Here is a 19,649-nt window from a genome sequence, read left to right on the forward strand (position 1 = left end):
TCTATCCATTTTCTAACCTACATTTTCCAGTACAGGGTCACAGGTGGAGCTGGTGCTTAAGCTGGTAAGTGGAGGTACCAGGCAGGATATACCCTGGACAGGATCCCAGTCTATTGCAGGGCACAAACTCGCACCAGGGCCAGAAGCCAATTAACCTCCCTGCATGTGGGACTGTGGTAGGAAACCAGAGCACCTGGAGGAAACCCAGGTGAACACATGGAAGACCCACAAACTCCATGCAGATAGCACCCCAGGAATAGAACCCAGGGCTCCGGCGCAATACTACCGTTGCACCACCATGCTGCCCAAAAACATTACATTTCAATTAATTAAACAATTAGTGTCAACAGGTGCAACTGTGTACATATGCCAATTGTTCTTAAACCTTTTTTACCTCGGCCTCTGGTGGTGTTCACAATATTACTGCAGATCTTGTTGCAGTGGACAGCATGTAAAGTAGAAGTAAGATTTAAGGGCTTAGTCTTTTGGAACACTGGGGAAAATGAAGCAGACCTTTCTTTTTCTTATATACTGTATATACAGTATGTATTTCAGCCACTTTTATACCTGGCTAGAAACTTGCAATATATAACAATATATAAGCACTTTAAATCCTTCAAGTTGCCTATTCTGCTCCAACTTGATCAAACATAACTCACATTCCACACATTCCACAATAGCTAGGAAATAATAATCATAATAATAAAAAGAAGAAGGACGACTAAGTAGCAGATAGGTGGATTATTATTTTCATTTCTTTAATCTTTTAAAAAGACAGTTAAAATTCATAAATCATATCTCAGGTAATTAAAGGGGTCTTTTAGGCAGCAGTTAGATGTCTAAAATGTCTTGGTTTACAACAGGTTTATTTTAACTAAAAAGCTTTGGACTTTGAGCTATACATTATATGGATATTGATTTATATGCTGTACAGTATATATTTATAGCAATGGACTGGAGTACCATCCAGGGTTTGCCAGGAGTAGCATTCCTTGGCTCTGTTGATTGCTGGGTTTGGTTCCAGCTTCCTCGTGACCATGTACTGGATGAATTGGTTAGAAGATGCATGGATATACAAATATACTTTGGCAGGATAAAACATGTGCATGTGAACATACATCGATACACCTATATGCAATGTGTACTAAAAACAACAGCATATACTGTACTACATATTAAAAAAGAAAGAGTATTATGACATTATATCACATGTACAGTGCAAAATATATAAAAATGTTGTGGGAGATTCTGAGGTATTAATGAATTGTTTTCTGAGCTGATAAGATAAGATATGAAAACTATAGAGTTTAAATAAACGTCTTATATCTGGCATCGTTACACATATAAATTACGAGATTTAGATTGTCAGGTGACAATTACTGACAGGTGATCTCTTCTTGTTTAAGTTTAACATCTGAGGTGTCACTAATGAGGGAAGGGTCCTAACACCTCAAGGAACACAACTCAAGATTGATCTTGTCTTTTGTGCACGTTAGTAATATACATTCCATATTTTAGCAGACTAAATCTAACAATGTAAAAAAGGAAGAGAGAAAAGACAAACCTTTTGAACAGAACATTCTAGAATGCATGAATAAGCCTTTTCATTTCTATTTTCTACCTCCTGTTCCATTGTTCTTATCTAATAAAGGCTGAGAGTACAGTTCACAAATACAATTTGTTCTTGTGTTGGTTTGGGGTTCAGTTGACCAAAAAATTTAAATATTAATTTGGTCCACAAAATTGAGGGCAGCCAAAAATTGCTGCAAAGATAGAAGAAGAAAAACATTCCCCTTGAGGATGGAGCTACACTTTCTCACTGAGACACTTATGAGCAGATGGCATCTAATTCCAATAAAGGACAGCAAACACTGAATACCGTGAGGACTCTACAGATCAATTGCAAGTCAAGATTCAACAACTCCTGCAAAAAGATAAACTGAATGTCTAATTAAATGAAGAATACCAACACATAGTGGGAAAAAATGTCTTCCACAAATTGCTTTTCATCCACAAAGGAATCACTGAAAACCTTTATCAAATATGGAGGTTGAGGTTTACATTCCTGCTCGTTGTTTATTTGGTTATTTGATTTCTGCTTGATTCTAGAAATAATAAGAAGGCATTCCCATTTTAACTGATCTGATATAATATCTGAATTACAGGACACATTTGTTTAAAGTTTAAGTAAATTAAAACTATGAGTAAAAAGAATGTTTGATTATATTTGTTCAGCTGTTTTCTTAACGTCACCTAAATGATTTTGATTTTTTTTACCTGAACAATAAGGCATGGGTGCACTCCAGTGTCCATTCAGTTGGCAGGTTCTCGTAGATTGTCCTTTAAGCTCTCTCCCTCCCATGCAGGAATAACGCACGGTTGACCCAAATGTGAATTTATCTCCAATTAAAATACCATTCGGAGGTGAACCAGGATGACCACAGTCAATGACTGAAACAAACAAAGAATACAGTTGAACATTTTTGTGCTAGTTATAATAAATTACATTGTCTATTTGATCATCTGAATAATTGTCAGTAAAGTTTTAATAAAGGGATACACTAAAATGTTTGTACTCCTGTATATTTCATACTGTTCCTTTTTTCTTTTTTTAGATTTTGGCTTTATGGATGGAACTCCTATACTTCACAGAGAGAAGACATGGTCTTCTAACTTGCTCATGTACTGTATGAGAACCAGCTGTATCGGACATTATCTTTTCACTTGAAGCTGTACAGAAGACACAGAGCTGACTGGAAGAGGGAGACATCTCTTAATGAATCACTTCAAAATTGCAGTAACCCTGCAATTGCAGAAAATTGAGAGCTTGGACCATGGAGCTACATTCATGTTTTGAGCCAAGCACCCTAAATAACTGAAACCTAAAAATCACCATCCTTATAGAAAAAAACAAACAAATCAGAGTTCAAGGACATTTCTTTTAAATTTACATTCACAAATTCTTTATTTCTTTCATCACTTGTGGGTGTATGTTTCACCTGAAACAGTTAACTTTGAAGCCTAACAGAACTACAAATGCAAAAGCATATACAGTAAGCTCTGCAGGGCTAAAACAGCAAGCCTGAACAACTGGGCAAACTGCAAAAATAGAAATGTCACAGCAGGAGCATTAAAAGATGAAGCACGGTTATGAAGTTAATTATTTTGTGGTAATAATACATTAAAGGGGAACTGCAGTCTCAGTTTCTCAGACCGGTTATTAAATCTCAAAATTGATCAATTGACAGTATCGCAAAATTTGACAAATACTGAATTAAGCACAAAATTACAGAATAATCGGCATGTTGTCTCAAAACACTGGTCTCACCACAGGTGTGAGTGAGAATTTGCAAAAATTGTGACATAAAGCATGCCTTTCTGCTCGCTAGTCACTATAATGACGAATATTATGTGATGTACAGTGAGTAGGTAGAGGTTGTGCAGCAGACATTTTACTCCAGATATGTTCCAATGTTATCTGCATGTAAAGTTAACTCGTACAGTAAGTTGTACTTGTCAGCTCAACCGCCTCGAAATCAAGAACAATATTTCTATTGGACTAAAAGAGATATTTACCAGCCTGCTTGTTTACAATATAATAAGGCACTTCACTTCACTGGGAGTTTGATTGCCTCATTCTAAATCTCAGAATATGGAATTGAATATAACTGGACATTTAGTCTATTTTGTGTGTACATTTTACTTTCACTGTGGTTTGCAATGCACTCATCAATGCCGATTCTCTCTAACCCCAAAACAAAAAAAGTGTTGTGGTTCCCCTTTAAGTTCAGTGTAACCCTTTACCTATTTGTCTTTGAATATTTATGGTATAAATAATAAGAAAGTCCTGCATTCAATTGGTAATTTTGCTCCCAAGCTTTTTCCTCACAGGTATATAAAAAAAATATATAAAGTAGTTTAAAAATGATTACAGTTTCAACAACTGCATGCCAGTGCAGTGTAAATAACTAATAAAAAGGGTAGTGTATATAATAAAAAATGTTAAATGTACACCGCAAGGGATTTAAAAATACAAATCTTTGAAAGAGAGCTAAAATCTATAGGATTCAAGTTCTGCTATGAAATAAACTAGAGTTATTAAAAAATATATTTGATTCTTGTAATTCATTTTCAATAGGACTGACAAAAATGATGATTGAACTTCTCAGTTTATCCTCAGATGGGTATCTGTGTTGGCAGACCCAAGTGCACGTTTTCCTGCCGTGAAGAGCATAATTGAGTCTGCATCATCATTTCACTGCATGCCCCTGTTAAGCAATGTCTGCCAGTGCTGACAAAACAGAAGACTGTGTAATGCTGTTAGCTGCTATTCATTGGAGACAGACATGTGGTCCCTATACTCATTTTACTGAAATGAAAGACTCCCAAGATGTCATGCTCATGTAGCTGTTTATCTTATCCTCTGTATTGCCAGCTTGAGAATGAAGGACTGGAATGTTTGTAAAGTTTAACACCCACGTGTCACACCACCATCTCAGAAAAACAATGGCTATTAAAAATTATACTTAATATTTTTTTGTTGTTTAAATATAATTGAATCCTTTTCATGGATATTTTAAAAGCATTCTCCTAAGGAGTCAAATTAGCTCTTGCCTTTTTTTAAGATAGATAGTAAATAGTAAAATAGTAAATACTTAGAACAGAAGATATAGAAAGATAACTATATATATGGAAAAGGCAAATAAAAACATATGTTAAAGAAACTGGGGAAAACTATTCCTGTAACAAAAATTTAACATTACTCATTGTATGTTACAGATGGGTTTCTTTTTTCCTGTCTCACATGGAGTGAAAATCAATTTATCCTTTATCGTGTAACAATCAGAAATGAACACTTTAAATAAACTATAGACAAGTGAAAGATATTGTTTTGTTAGATACCTAAAAAAGAAAATAAGATACCTAATTGTGTCATTCATTATACTGTATATATCAGTTTCATTTAAAAGGATTCAATGTGGACAATGTGGAGTATCTACACTATGTTACAAACTTCAAAATGACAACTTACCAATGCATTCAGGTAATGGTTTATCCCAATGACCAACAGGCTGACAGGTTAGCACAGATGAGCCAAATAAATAATACCCAGGATTGCAATCATAAAACACTACAGTTCCAAAGGTGAAGTTCCCATGCTCTATCTTACTCTCCCTTATGGAATTGGCTGGGATTCCAGGGTCAGAGCAGTTGACCACTAAAGGCAGAAACAGACATGTTATTTGGAAGAAACATAAACATTCCACACTATTTCTTCAATATGAAAAGCTTGAACCTCTGCATCAGTAAGTTTTATTACAAGAATTAAGCAACTTGTGAATCGAAATCATGCACAAGTAACAAATTTGTGTGCAAGTGCTTAAGAAAAATATAGATCAATGATTAAATGTACTGCGCAAGTCGATAATACCCATCACATTTCTTTTTTTTTTTGTTTGATGAAAAAGCTGCTGGCCAATAACATTTTGGATATGCCTTGCTTTATTTATTACTGCAGTGATCAGTATTCTGCTAATACAGCAGGACATTACAGAGTATTCACATGATAATAAATGAAGCATACATTATTGCCATGCAAAGCTGTTAAAGGCTTTGAAGTACCCATAGCAGCAGTAAAGCCAGAAATTCTTGTCAAATGCCAAATACGTATACTTTCTCAAGATAAACTCAATGCAAAGTCTTCAATTTCAAATTGAACTTCTACTCAGTTCAATTTACAAAGTATCAGAAAAATCACATTTTTCTATTTTTTTAAAGACTTTCACTCATATACTGTAGGAAGAAAAACAAGATGTTTGCATCACAAGATCATTTACAAGTGTGAATTGGTGTATACTTATTTGAAACATTTCTATTATTATATATTCTGACCAGATGTTTTCAATCAAAAATGGATTTATTTATAGAAATCATGACAGTCATTGACAATTTTCAATATAATAATAGAAGATTAAACAATATAATATGAATTAATATGGAAATTTGTAATTAAGCCAGGATCATTAACCTTTGACATAAAAATAAATTTGCAGTAGTATACAAAATCTAGAATCTATATCTAGAATTTTGCCTTTACAAGATGCTCAAGGAATTAATAGTGAATCAAAAAATAAATATTATATTCTTCAAAGCACATAGATGTGGGCTATCGCATAGAGAAAGAATTACAATACAAAACAATCAAGGCCAAATAAACTGGTAAAAAAGTCAAGTGTGTAATAAAACAAAGTTATGAAGGAACACCATAAACTACTGAGGTAAAGGTTAATCACAATTTATACTATGAAGTTTGTTTCGGCTACCATCATGTTGCATTATCAACCATGTGAAAGGCTTTAATGTCAAGGAAAAGTCTGAAAGTTTCAGGATTATTGTACACTCCTGTCAACGTATTTACACTGAATTGCTATGCCTAACACTTTCATAGAATGATATGTCTCTGTTAACAGCTCACAGAACAGCTATAATTACAACTTTTCAATAGTTACGTATGTGTTACGAAATGTTTGTGCTATTTAAAAAAGCCATATTTTCTATACGCAGAATGCATTGTCTTGATAAAGAAATTACATAAAACTACAGCATAGCAACTACACTACCTAATGGCAAAATTATGAAATTATTTTGTAACTTCAGAAATTCTTCACAATGAATTGGCTTATATTTAGATATGAGTGAGCACCATATAAATAGAAGACTTAACTTTTTTCCCCACCTTTACATGTCGGTGGAGGATGACTCCACTGTCTATTGGCCTGGCACTGAGCCCGTGTAGGTCCTTCCATAATATATCCAGTGTTACAGGAGAAGGTGACAACATCATTCAGATTAAAACCATTGCCAAGTGTTCTGCCATAAATTGGACTGCCAGGATGGCCACAGCTGATAGCTAGGAACAAGACAGAAAAAAAAAACATCTTTGAAATCGAACAGAGTTTTGTCTATTTCACATTATGCAACCTTGAATTTTTATAGAAAAGGTTCTATAGCAATTGTTCAACCAAAAACAAAATTACATGTGTTATCTGTATGTATTAGCAAATGCAAAAAAAAACCTCTAACACAAGCAGAAAAAATTGATCTACTATCACAAAATACACACTTACTGTACAAGTGTCTTAATACAGCCATATTTCAGAAAGAGATGGTAGCCAGGCTACTTCTCCGCTACTGTATTTATAAAGAACAGCTGCGCAGTTTAAATAAAGCTTATGTGGCTAACACAGGATTGATCTACAGTTTAAATAGCTTGCATGGGATAATTGCAAATTATTAACCAGCAATTCTCTGTAAATAATGACAGCTGAAAATGGTTAAACCATATGGCTAGAAATGTATATATTTAAAATAAAAAATCAGCAAGAGATGTGGAAATGGTATAAGGATTTTAAAAGTATGGTTCACTGCTATTTACATATTATCTATTCACATGGTTCTCTGTGTTCTTATCCAATATTCACAAATTTAGCAAATTAAATTCCATAACACTAAAACAGGAGTTCAAATACTCAACTTTGTAACCTGAAAACTAAAGAAATTCGTAAGTCACAGGCGGTTCCCCTGGTTTTTTACAAGTTGCAGAGTTTTGAAAATAATACTTCCCGGGCAAGTTATCATAGAAGAGAGCTGCCACTGCAACATATTTGAATGAAATTAATATGGATTCTACAGTAGACCCCCCGTCTTGTCAGCATGGTACAGGTTGAATTCTGAGAAAGAAATATTTCATTTCCCCCTGCTTTTACCTTTAATGCATCTTTTAGTGATTTTTTTCTACTTAATGTATGAGAAACACTGAGGAGGCCTGTGCAGTTGCATTTTGTATTTAATGACAGAACAGTTTATCAGATTTTTCTCTAACAAAACTTCAGCTTCAAATGAAAAATTGTAGCAGCTACATTTCATAATTACAGTAGAAATTTCTTTGAAATTGTACCAAATCCTGTTTAATTTCACAAGCTTTCTTATTCAAAGAATTCAAAGCAGTATTATTGCATGTTGATTGTGTGATCCCACCTACTGTACATGATTGCAGTGCTGAAGCTATTTTCCTTTTTAAGATACTTATTTCACATTGCCCACTTTCTGCCTTTTAATTCAAGAGCCTTTGAAAAGTGTTTTCCTGCTATCATTTTTCAGATTTCAAATAATTAAATATTCTTAACAGCAGCTCGGTTTTAGCATAAATTGTGATTACTGGATAAGTATATGGTTGACTATCAGTGAAATGTTATCAGAAACAAGATAAGCATTTTAAAAAGACTGAGATTTTTTTTCCAAAATGATTTCAGTTGCAACCTTGCTGTATTTTTTCAGTCTTAATGTTATCTTTACAACCTTTTCTGTTATGGAATGTATATTCAATACCACAATATAAAAAGCACAGCACAGGAGTAATGTTTTTGCTGTTGTGTTGTTATTTACAATAAATTGTAAATTGTATCTGCTGCACAGTGTGTTTGAGGTGTGGATACAATCTTGGAAACATAACCTAATATGGAAACAATACATTTCTGGGGTACCACTTTCCATGTAACACAAAAACAGCAGTTGATTGGACTTGCAAAAAGAGATAGCAGGCTTTAAATTATTCAATTAAACTCACAGAAAAAAAAAACACAGCACACAGTATATTCTAAAACATTCAGATTAACAAATCATTCCACCAATCATTTTAGTAATAATAATGCAATGACCATGTGCTCAAAATGAAATTTCTATTTCTAAAAGATTATACCTTCTCTTTGTTTTCAACCTTTTAAAGTACATTTCTCCACCATAAAACAGAAGCTTTGCAAAACACAAAATACAGTTTTATGGGTGATCTAAACTAGTTAAACATTTTTCCAACTATTATGTTAGTGTATTTAATTCCTGAAAAGATCAGTTACTACCTGCATGTAATGTTCATTTTCAGAACATTAATTTCAGCAACCAGCAGACCATATTTTATGTTTTTACATATGAAAGTACATGAACAAAAACCCAGGAAAACTTTTACAATTTTTAACAATAATCACCCTTGTTTTTATATAGAGGTTTTCATCCCAAAGGATCCCAAAGTGCTAGAAACATATTGAAAGATCCATTTAATCCACCACTTAAATTCAGCACCCACTAGACAGAAAGTGGATCAAGTGATTGTTCAAAACCAGAGTGAAAAACACAGTCATATGCACCATGCTAAATACTTTTTTATGACCAAGTGGTCGAGACCTTGGTATACTGTATGGCCTCACACAAAGGACTGCATGTACTTTCCACCAATGTAATGCTGGTTACAACACTGAGACATTGTTTACAAAACTCTGGTACACAGTGAATCAAACCACATACTGATCTACAAGTACCATTGGCAGCATCAACTTTTTTTTTCACTGGAGAACTCTCATCATCCAGGAACTGACAAAGCACATTGTTGTTTATCATCTGAAATCCGAAGAGATCAGACCAAAAGGTGATAAAAGTGCTAATATGTCTGCGAGTGGAGCTTATTTGATTAGCATTGGTTATGAATATATAACATCTATACAGTATATAAACACTGTACCATTTTTAATTTCCACAAATGTTTCAAATAATCCTTGCTCCAGAGGAACAAGTAAAGGTTTATTCCATGCTGAAAAGAAATAGAGACATAACGATTCGGCAGTGGTACCTTCTTCAGGTGTCAACTTTTCTTTTCCTTTCAGCATGCAATAAACCTTTTTTTCTTGTGTCGCTTTTCTTTTCTGCCCTTTACTTGCACCTACTTATACTTCTTCAATCCTTTAATCTCTCTTTGCGGTAAGGTGCAGGCATGACCAAACATTTTGACCAAGGATGTAAAAAATGAGCAGTAGGATAACCAATAATAGCATGGCATAATTATACATTGCACTGTATTAATGGGTTAACAGATCTATATGTACTGTTAAGTGATACTGTATGTATGGTTATTCTGTTCACTTGATTAATAACAGTTTGAGTTTAACTAATGAAGCACTTTCCACCCAGTTAGGGAACTTGTCTTTTTCTTTATAAATGTATAAAAAAAGAAACATTCTTACAGAAGACAGGTGACGATAAAGCCCTGGGAGATTTTCATGATACGTTGTATTTGTATTACGTGGGTTGTTTATTAAGCAGGTCTTAACTGAACATGGAAAAACATTTGAGGAGTTGAGTCCTTTCCATAGCTATTAAAATGGTCACTTACGCACACAGGCTGGGAGTTGACCTGACCAGTTGTGGTCTTGTTGACAAATGCGCACAGAAGAGCCAATCAAGCGAAATCCAGGAATGCACTGATATACCACGGTATCTCTATAACCAAAGTTCTCACCAATCACTTGACCATTAACAATTGGTTCAGGGACACCACAATGTCCAGCTAGACAGGAAAAAATGAACAACAATTAAAATCACAAATGTTTTTCTGGTGTTTACTTTTTTTTAAAGATTGAATACAAAAACAGAATATTTATCAGCTATATTTACCACTGATGAGTAATGAATTTTAATTACAAAATGGTACTGCAACACTTTTCAATTAATAATTTTTAAGGCTAGTTTTACTATCGAATGTTGAAAAGTAACACATTAGTCAATTAAACCAAGGAACTGAAATGACAAATCTAGTAGGAAGAAACAGTAATAAGGCTAAAACATTTTAACTTTCTTTTTCCTTTTTCCCTTTCCTACAGCTTACATAACTCATTTATTTTTTAAATGTTGTACCTTGATGTGTTCCTATTTTGTACAATGACTTGTGGGTTTATAATATAAAATGGAATAATCAGTCAATATTCACTATGGACTGTGCATTATGAAAAATAACAATTTCACAAATTATGAAAAATTCCATATTCCACTACCACTCAAAAGTTTGTAATGAGCATACTTTGGAGAATACTCCATCATAACTCCTAAAGGCAGATTTTGTCAAAACTGTTAATTACTTAATACAAATGTTCATATTTGATGCTGTTTCTTTACAGATTCTTACTACAGGTACATGATTGTAACAAATTAAAGATGTTAAACTTGTACATAAGATTCTCATACCAAGGCATCTGGTCTCAGACCCACTCCACAGTCCGGATGACAAACACTCCCTTACTGTTGATCCAACCAACATGTAGCCAGCATCACAGGTGAAAATAGCTGTAGCTCCAAACGTTGTCTGTGTTCCAATTTTATTCCCATTAGGAGGAGTAGGTAGTTCCCCACAAGAAATAACTGCAATAGAAAGCAATTTAAAGCTTGCAAATGTGTCAGCTTTAAAGAATAGTCTACATCTATCAAATACCAGAGAAAAGATTATGGTAAAACAAACTATGATCACTTTTCAGTTTTATATTATTTTCAGAATAGCAAGATGTTTAAAAGTGAAAATGGTTTAATTTGCTTCTTTACGTACCTATGTTATTAAAGTTTTACACTTAATTAATCAACCATTGTTTGCAAACAATAACTATATACAATTATTCTGAGTTGTATAATACTGAAATTTAATAAAATGGAACTTTGCCTATATCCACATCTATTCAAGCTGAATGTAGAAGACACTGTTTTTTTTAACTGCACTATATGCATTTCTATACTCTAAATCACCTACTGTTTCTGTTCAATATAAATTACTTCTTCTACGTCCAACAAACTGTTTCAAGCACACATTTTCCTTCCATACAATAACCATATCCGCTTCATTCTATAGATGGTCTTGGCCAGCCAGAGCATAACCTGTCAGGCAAGGGGCACAAACTGGGATTACATCCTGCAAGATAAGCCAGTCCATTGCAGGGCACAGACACGCACACACAGAGACAATTTTTAGACACCAATTAACCTAGCCTGGTTCTTGTTGGAAGGTGAAAGAAAACCAGACCTCATGGGGGAAAACAACATCAGCACAGGGAAAACAGGCAAACTGACGGCCCCCCAGCCTGGAATTGTATTCATGACTCAAGAGCTGTGAGGCAGCAGAAGTGCAGCAGCAGCCACACCACCATGCCACCCCCATATGTATATTATTGATGGAAACTGAATACAATTTCTAGTGTTAAAGCTGCTCCTCAAAAAAAAAATTATTATAAAAAGTATTTTTCACTGTTAGAATAGAAAAATTGCCTCCACTTACTCTGACAGTGGGGTCGCTCATTTCTCCAGCTCCATATCCCATTAGCCAAGCACTGGATAGACACGGGTCCCAGTCGGTAGTAACCAGGATCACAGCTAAAAATAATCTTTGTTCTGTATTCATAATGAGAACCATTCACTATCCTCCACCTCCCATGCTCCAGTGAAAAAGACCCAATACTGGGACAAACGACAACTTGAAGAAAAGAAAGTATTTCCATTAATTTTATGCATATCATTGCATTGCGACATTGATCTTTAAAGAAAAAGAAATAATACTGCAAGTCCAATTTCCACAGTAAAAAAACTGAATTAATCTTAATATTGTATTGTTATGAATACATTTTATCTAATGTTATTCAGAAATACAAAAAAAATAAAAGCTTACAAATAAAAATATAATGTCTACTGTATTTCACAAATTCAAATATATATACACCCAAGTTATGCAAATTGAGACATATATAAAGTATAAAGTGGCTCCACTTATTTGAGTGCTGAATTATCACATGAATCAAAAAGCAAAATGTTGGTAGTGTATTTTTTTGTCATTGTTTAACCTACCTAGGCAATTAACAGGGCTGTTTTCTTTAAAGGACTGTCAGGGAAGGTTATACCAAAATGCAAATGTTTTTAAAATGATCTTTGCATACCTTTTATTTATTCGTTTACTTTTTGAACAGAAAGCATTTCTGGCATACAAATTTCTCAGAAGGCCTTCTGCATACCTGAGCATCGTGGAATTTTATTATGATTGCTCCATGTGCCATCTGGTTGGCAAACAGCACTTGTAAGCTCCTTGGACGAAAGCCTGTAGCCATCATTGCAAAAGTAGGTTACACGAGTACCAACGGAATAGTCAGTAGTCAGTACACCTCCATTTACTGGCGCTTTAGGTACACCACAGGAAACAGCTAAGAACAAGACAGAAGAAATCAAAGCTTAATTTGATCTGCTGTGTTAACCCATAATTTCACAGTTAGTACTTTTTGTAAAAAAAAATATAAAAAACCTCTAAACATACTTAAATATTTCAATTTATTCAAAGAGTATTCAAAGACACTGATTTAGAAGGAAACAGTTTTTAATTAGTTAGGATTTAACTGCTGAGATACCTTTTGTGCTGGTGCTCTGTCATATACAATACTGCATGTATAATGAACTGCACTTAAAAACATAATGCATTCGTTTAACATCAAAATATAGTAAACAAAAGCCTACATATAATGTTAGGGTGCATATGACACGTTAATGCTCAAACCTATTATTAAATCAAAGCAGTATAAGTACTAAAGGGGTCTATTTTATTAATGTTCTTGTTGCTTGCAATTCTATTTTGTATACCTTCTTTTCCTTCTCTTTAGAATCCCAAATTCTACTCAAACAGAAGTGCAGCATTGGTACAGCATATGTACATGGTTGCAGAATCGAAATGATGCACACTACAGTACAATGCTTCCCAGAGTTGATGATCTGTTGGACCTCATGCCAGGTAAATAAGATCGCCAGTCCTTCACACACATGTTGTGGCATGCCAGGGAAGTCACAAATAAGTGCCTAAAAGGGCTCACTCGCACTAATCCAGTTATAGAACGTGACAGCGAAAAATTCTCCAGTGTCAGAAGACCCAGTTTTGTGGTACCATCACCATCTAGGACATGATGTTGGGTATGCTCTGAGCCACTAAGTGACTGAGATTGAATCTCATCTGGGGCAGACAGAGACTGACATGAACGTTCCACGTTTGGTTAATTGATTGTTGCCAAATGAAGAAAATTAAATTATTCTTACTGATAGTAAGTAGATATATACATTGGGGTCATATCAGAACATAAATATTTTAAGATTATATAGTATCAGTACATATACTGTGCTAGTTATAAAGGCAGTGTCACATTGAAAATGTGATTTAGAAAACAAAAAGTTTTGCATCCCTTTATTTGATGATTACAGATGCTGAAAACCTGTAGGTTTGTTTTAGTATTATTGTAGAAAACATTGTACCCTGGGACACTGAGGGAAACTCATAAAGCCATTTAAGTGTCACTTAATATTACCGCAATTTTTCCATTTTTTCTGAGGGGAATAAAAAATCTGTTCACATCATTTAACTTTGGATAAACAACTCTGGCACTTAGTTCAAAGAATGTTTGCATTTTTTAAAACCTGATTTTCTAGTTCTTTATGTAACATTAAAATCTGCTTTTTTCTTTGAAACAAAAACAGAGCAGTCCAGACATTGAAGCTTATTTGCTTCCACAACATATCAGATGTAAAACTTACTAAACAAATTTCACATTTTCTATTGTTTATCTTTACCATGTATGAGCCCTCAGGTGCAAGCACAGCCATCAGAATTTTTTCTTAGATACCCATATACAATAAGTTTGCACATGCAGAAAGGCTTATAGTATTTGTCAGTTTTTCACTGTTATACCATGCGGATTCCATGCACTTACTTTGTCATAGTTTTTGTAAGCAACATGCTTTACCATACACCTTTATGCTTGTTGGCATTTCTCCCATTTTAATGTGCTTTAATATACAAGTTTGCTGGTACACCAAGATGAACGTTTCTAGAAAGGATTCCTGAATGGAACTGTTTTACCTTGACATGCTGGAACTGGAGCATCCCATGTATAAAATCCATAGGGTGTCTTCCTACAAACAGCTGTATTTTTTCCAATAAGTCTGTAGCCTCGATCACAAGCCCAACGGACCAAACTGTTCAGATGACCTCCTGTCTGACTTATGATCGATCCATGAGCAGGTGAATCTGGAGTGCTACAATACAGTGCTGAACAAATAACAGGAATCATTAGCAATTTAAATCCTAAATCACTGTTTATTTTACTAGAGAACACATTCCGCTATCTACAATGGAGTATAACTGCTGGACGTACAACAAAGTAGTCATACCCATGTATGCAATAATTCCAAATTGCTTCAGGAGCAACATATGGTTTCTCCACAAGTTGCAAATATTTGATAGAATCTCTCTTCAAGTAATTTCCATATAATTGTACATTCACTGTCAACACACATATTTAAAGACTTCATTTTTTAAGCTGCTGTATTCAGTTTTTAATTAAATAATAGAAAGCTGGAGTGAATGAGAATGGATTTCTGGAATGTTATATTTTGCTATCATTTTCTTCCAGCTTGCTTCTCACGCACTCAGGAAATCTGAAAAGTGAAATGTTAGTTCTTGGTTATTCCTGTTAAAAGCATCGTATGTTTACTTATATAAAATCCCATTATGTGTCATTTTGTAACATTATTTATGGCATTTTGTGTATTTATGTTCATATGTAATGAGCTATTAAAAAATATGAAGAAGGTCATATAAAAAACTACAAATCCATAGACACTTTAGTTCATATATAAATATAGGCTTTAATTGTAATTGATCAAATGCTCTCAAAAATGTTACCAGCTGATTTTTAGTTTAAAAAAATATTTTAAACTTAAAATTTATTAGTAAGTTATTATCATGATAGCCCACATATTTTTATAGTATTAAATAGTAACATTTTATGAAAACCTCATACAATGTAATTTTGAGGTATTATGATGAATTAATTGGTGCCCAACCTGACTATGATGTAAGTGTTAAAGGTATATCTAATCTTTCTAAAAAAACTTTTATATAATAATATCATTTTTCATATTTTTTTCAGATTACGGCACTTTCAATATAGCTCCCTTTTGTTTTCTGAAAACTAAATTAATTGGAAAGCAAGTGGCTATGAAGTATTTCAACATGAAAGGGGAACACCCAAAGGTATGTGTTAATGTGGTTCAAACACCTTCAAATTTTGACTATTTGAATTTCATTTCATTTTATTTTCAGAGGACAAGTGGAAGTCTTACAAAGACCTGGTCACTATCTGAATCAGAAAAGAGAAAGAGATTAAAAAAAGGTTCACTTTTTCATCAGTTAAATTGTTGTAATACACTACACAATTACATCAAGGCCTGCCTTTTGCTTCACAGTCAGGCTGGACAATTATGGTAAGTGATCTGTACTTGTATTAGGGCATTGTGTTTGATGATGTGTGTCTGAATCCACTTGTGTTTTCTAGTGGACAATACATACAAAACATACAGTATATAACATTAATCCATCTATTCATTACCAGAAAGCCTCTTATCCTGGTAAGAGTCCTGGAAGCAGATGGCACAAAGCAAAAAAGAGATCTCATGACTGCTTTCTCTCTGGATGTGATACCAGACCCTTTAGAGGCCATGGAAAAATAGAATTCAGACTAGCCAATTAAACCTACATGCTAAATGCTCACCCATCATGCTGCCTCAGATATATTGAACACTGTGCCAAATTTAATAAGAACTCAATATAACACACATAATGGGATTTTTAAAATGGAGGTTATCATGTAAAGATATATAATATTATCACTGATCTGATTTTTTTAAAGTAAATATTTCTGTGAAAACAGTAGAAGTAATAATAAACTAATAACCTTCATAAAGGTTTATAGTTAGCAAAGGAGCTTATGTTTATGGAATGGTGAACTATTAAAGTGAGACGTTGCTTAATTTTTAGTGGGAGAATTTAAAAACCGGCACCAGTATTTTTATTAAAAGTAATAGTCATATAATGTTGAAAAACAGAAATGCATCATTAATTTTAAGAGCTGGCATGCGATATTAATAAATTCATATATTAAAACCCTTACTAATATAACATACTGTAGTTCATTGCAAAAGTCAAACATTTTTAAACCTTACTCTTCTTCAAAACCCACTTTGCATGCACAAGTTCATGCTGAAAAAGAACGAAGACATGAAGAGGATGCACAAAATAAAACATCAATAGAGATGAACTAACTAATGTACTGGCTGCATCTGCTTTTTAATGTTGGATTGTATCCCATTACTCTATACCCATTTTATTATGCATGATGTACTGTATGTGCTTCTCCGGACCATTAATTAGTTCATTAATAAGGTATTATTCACTGAATTGTGTGCACCGGGATGGCATGGTGGAGCAGAGATTAGCATTACTGCTTTGTAGCACTGGGGCCCTGGGTTCAGTTCTTGGGGGCTACCTGTGAGGAGTTAGTATGTTCAAGTAGGTCTCCTCCAAGGGTTCCATTTTCTCCCACAGTCCAAAGACATACTGGTAGGTTAATTGGTTTCAGGGAAAATTAGCCCTAGTGTATGTGTGTGTTTCTGTCTATGTGTGCCCTGCGATGGACTAGCAACCTATCCACGGTGTGTTCTGCTTTGCACCCAGGATAGGCTCCCGAGCCTGTGGCCCTGTACTGGATAAAGCATTGAGAATGGGTGGATATATGCATCACTGCTAACACCCACCCACCAATTAACTAAACCCTTAATTCTGGAACTTTTATTTACTGTATGTTCAAGGTAGTTCTGGAGATGATGCATATATGTTATTATTATATGTGTAAAGACAATAGAAAATAAACCCTAGAAACAGAGACACATAAGTAAAATGCATGTCAAAAATGATGTCATGGTTAATTCAGAAGATATGTCCAGCTGTTTAAAATGGCATTTACTGCATAAAAATCAAAATTATTTCAGTTTTGCTTAAAATAAGTTTGCTTTATTGCTGCAAGCTGCAATTATAATTTACTGCAATCTTGGGTGATATATTTTGTTAAACACTTACAACATGCTAAAAAAATGCAAGAAACAGATTTTGTCATTTTTGTTACACTGATGTTTTTTTTGGTACCTTGGCAATGAGTCTGACATTTATACAAAATATTTTACAAATTATGTAAACACTTAACACCAATAGTCTTTTTTAACAGTGGCATTTCATTGTGCTGTTTTTAACAAAATAACATTTTTTAACAATTACAGTTTGTATTGTGTGGTGAGTAGTGTTTTGTAGATTTAAATAACTAAAAATAAAACTTCAGAAATGTTTCTTCAAAAATGTAACTCCCATAATAAAACTAAACTTAGGCAACTACACTACACTACGTCACAGAATGATTATGATCACATGGTATTTCCATGTATTCTGTAAAAAACTGAAGAGGCAGTGGAAATCAATATAATGGAACAGAAATGACTTTTTGTACTACCTCAGGGTAAATTCAAAACCCATTTAAGTCTAAATTACTACAGAGCATCTGTTGAAACATATATACAGAGCAGTAACTTTGCACGTTTTATATTGAACAGATAGTGAGGAACTAGCCACAAATTGCAATTTTGTATGTTTCTGGAAAAAATCTATACATTACCCATTTATTTTGTGAAAAAGGAGAAGTTGTAATGGTGGAGGGAAAAATAAAAGTATGCTGTTTTCTTAAAAAATGTTTGTTACCCACGTTTGAATCTATATTTCAAATCAAGTTACAACTAAATTTTATATCATGATTGAAATATAGAAGCTTGTGATTTGGGGGGCAAATTAAGCTAACCTGGTTTCAAATGAATTTGATTTTGTTATGTTATTTCTTTTTATTTCTGCTTCTGCACCTTGTTAAAACTAATAAAAATGGAGGCAGCTGTTAGAACATATGCTTGGACAGACAGGTGAATGATTTGAGCTTAACAAGTTGGCTGCATTTAGAATCTAAGCCAGGGATGTCATAAAAGGTCTGTAAAATCATATCCTAGACATCAGCATGTAGAGATGTAAAAATCCTTATGGAGAAAATGGTGTCAGCCCCAGAGGTACCTATGAACCTCCACACAGCTGTTTTTCACTTCACTTCTGATCTCTCAGGATTTTAGTCTTATGTACTTTTGTTCCCTCAAATCCCCCCCAAAATAATTTAACTAAAATTTAACTGTAGAATTAAAATAAGGTTCCTAAAAAACAGATTTCTTACTAGCCTATACCCATGGAAGAATATGTTCCAAAGCAATTTTAGTACTTTTTTGCTTTTGGTAAAGGTGGTATCTTGGAACTTTAGAACTAATTCCTGCTGATAACTGCAAATATTTTACTTATTTAACTCTACTGAAGTGATCACTACTTCAGTGTTTATTTTATGTTTAATTTATACAATTAAAAGGGGCAGAATGAGGGATCAAATTCTTTCTTGTCTAATGCATTGTTTTAGGTTTGTTATTATACTTCAATTTTCCATTCCAATTATATAACAGTAGTTGGATGAATATAGCACAAAATCAAGAAATAAAGTTAGGAGTACAAACTAAGATGGGAAGGCAAACATAATCTAATCTCTGGATCTAAGATCTACTGCCAGGATCTCAGTTTCAGAAAATACACATGCACAACATTGTTGGTTTAGTCCTTCAAATCTCTCTTATAAAGCCAGTAAAAATATTTTTCTCAGCATAAAAGTGCCTTCTTGTAAATTTGGAAAGTAAACATTTTAATAAGATTTAACAAAACATTTTCCCCTAACTACTTTAAAAGCTGTGAGATATGTTTCTTGATTTTCCTTTCTTACCACAAGGGTTTTTTGAAAGGTGTTCTATGTGGTGGGACCTTTAGTTTAAGTATTTACATGTTGCCTGTTGGTCAA

The 19,649-nt window shown here is 33.8% G+C and overlaps 1 protein-coding gene across 11 annotated transcripts in view; it reads right to left on the minus strand.

Moving 5' to 3' along the window:
• Positions 1 to 19,649, minus strand: part of csmd3b (CUB and Sushi multiple domains 3b) — a 553,423-nt gene that overhangs the window by 48,202 nt on the left and 485,572 nt on the right. For 6 of the 11 annotated variants that reach the window (XM_015357110.2, XM_015357108.2, XM_015357109.2 and 3 more), the window contains 8 exons: positions 14,750 to 14,938; positions 12,870 to 13,055; positions 12,143 to 12,337; positions 11,068 to 11,241; positions 10,220 to 10,393; positions 6,725 to 6,910; positions 5,033 to 5,218; positions 2,278 to 2,451 (listed from right to left, as the gene is read on the minus strand). In XM_015357110.2, coding sequence (XP_015212596.2) covers positions 2,278 to 2,451; positions 5,033 to 5,218; positions 6,725 to 6,910; positions 10,220 to 10,393; positions 11,068 to 11,241; positions 12,143 to 12,337; positions 12,870 to 13,055; positions 14,750 to 14,938 — 1,464 coding nt within the window. The remainder of the gene's footprint in view (positions 1 to 2,277; positions 2,452 to 5,032; positions 5,219 to 6,724; positions 6,911 to 10,219; positions 10,394 to 11,067; positions 11,242 to 12,142; positions 12,338 to 12,869; positions 13,056 to 14,749; positions 14,939 to 19,649) is intronic. The other 5 variants (XM_069195150.1, XM_006635571.3, XM_069195149.1 and 2 more) reach the window with 1 other exon arrangement.

This window comes from Lepisosteus oculatus, chromosome 10 (genome assembly GCF_040954835.1).
Source record: "Lepisosteus oculatus isolate fLepOcu1 chromosome 10, fLepOcu1.hap2, whole genome shotgun sequence".
In the NCBI taxonomy this organism is placed as follows: domain Eukaryota; kingdom Metazoa; phylum Chordata; class Actinopteri; order Semionotiformes; family Lepisosteidae; genus Lepisosteus; species Lepisosteus oculatus.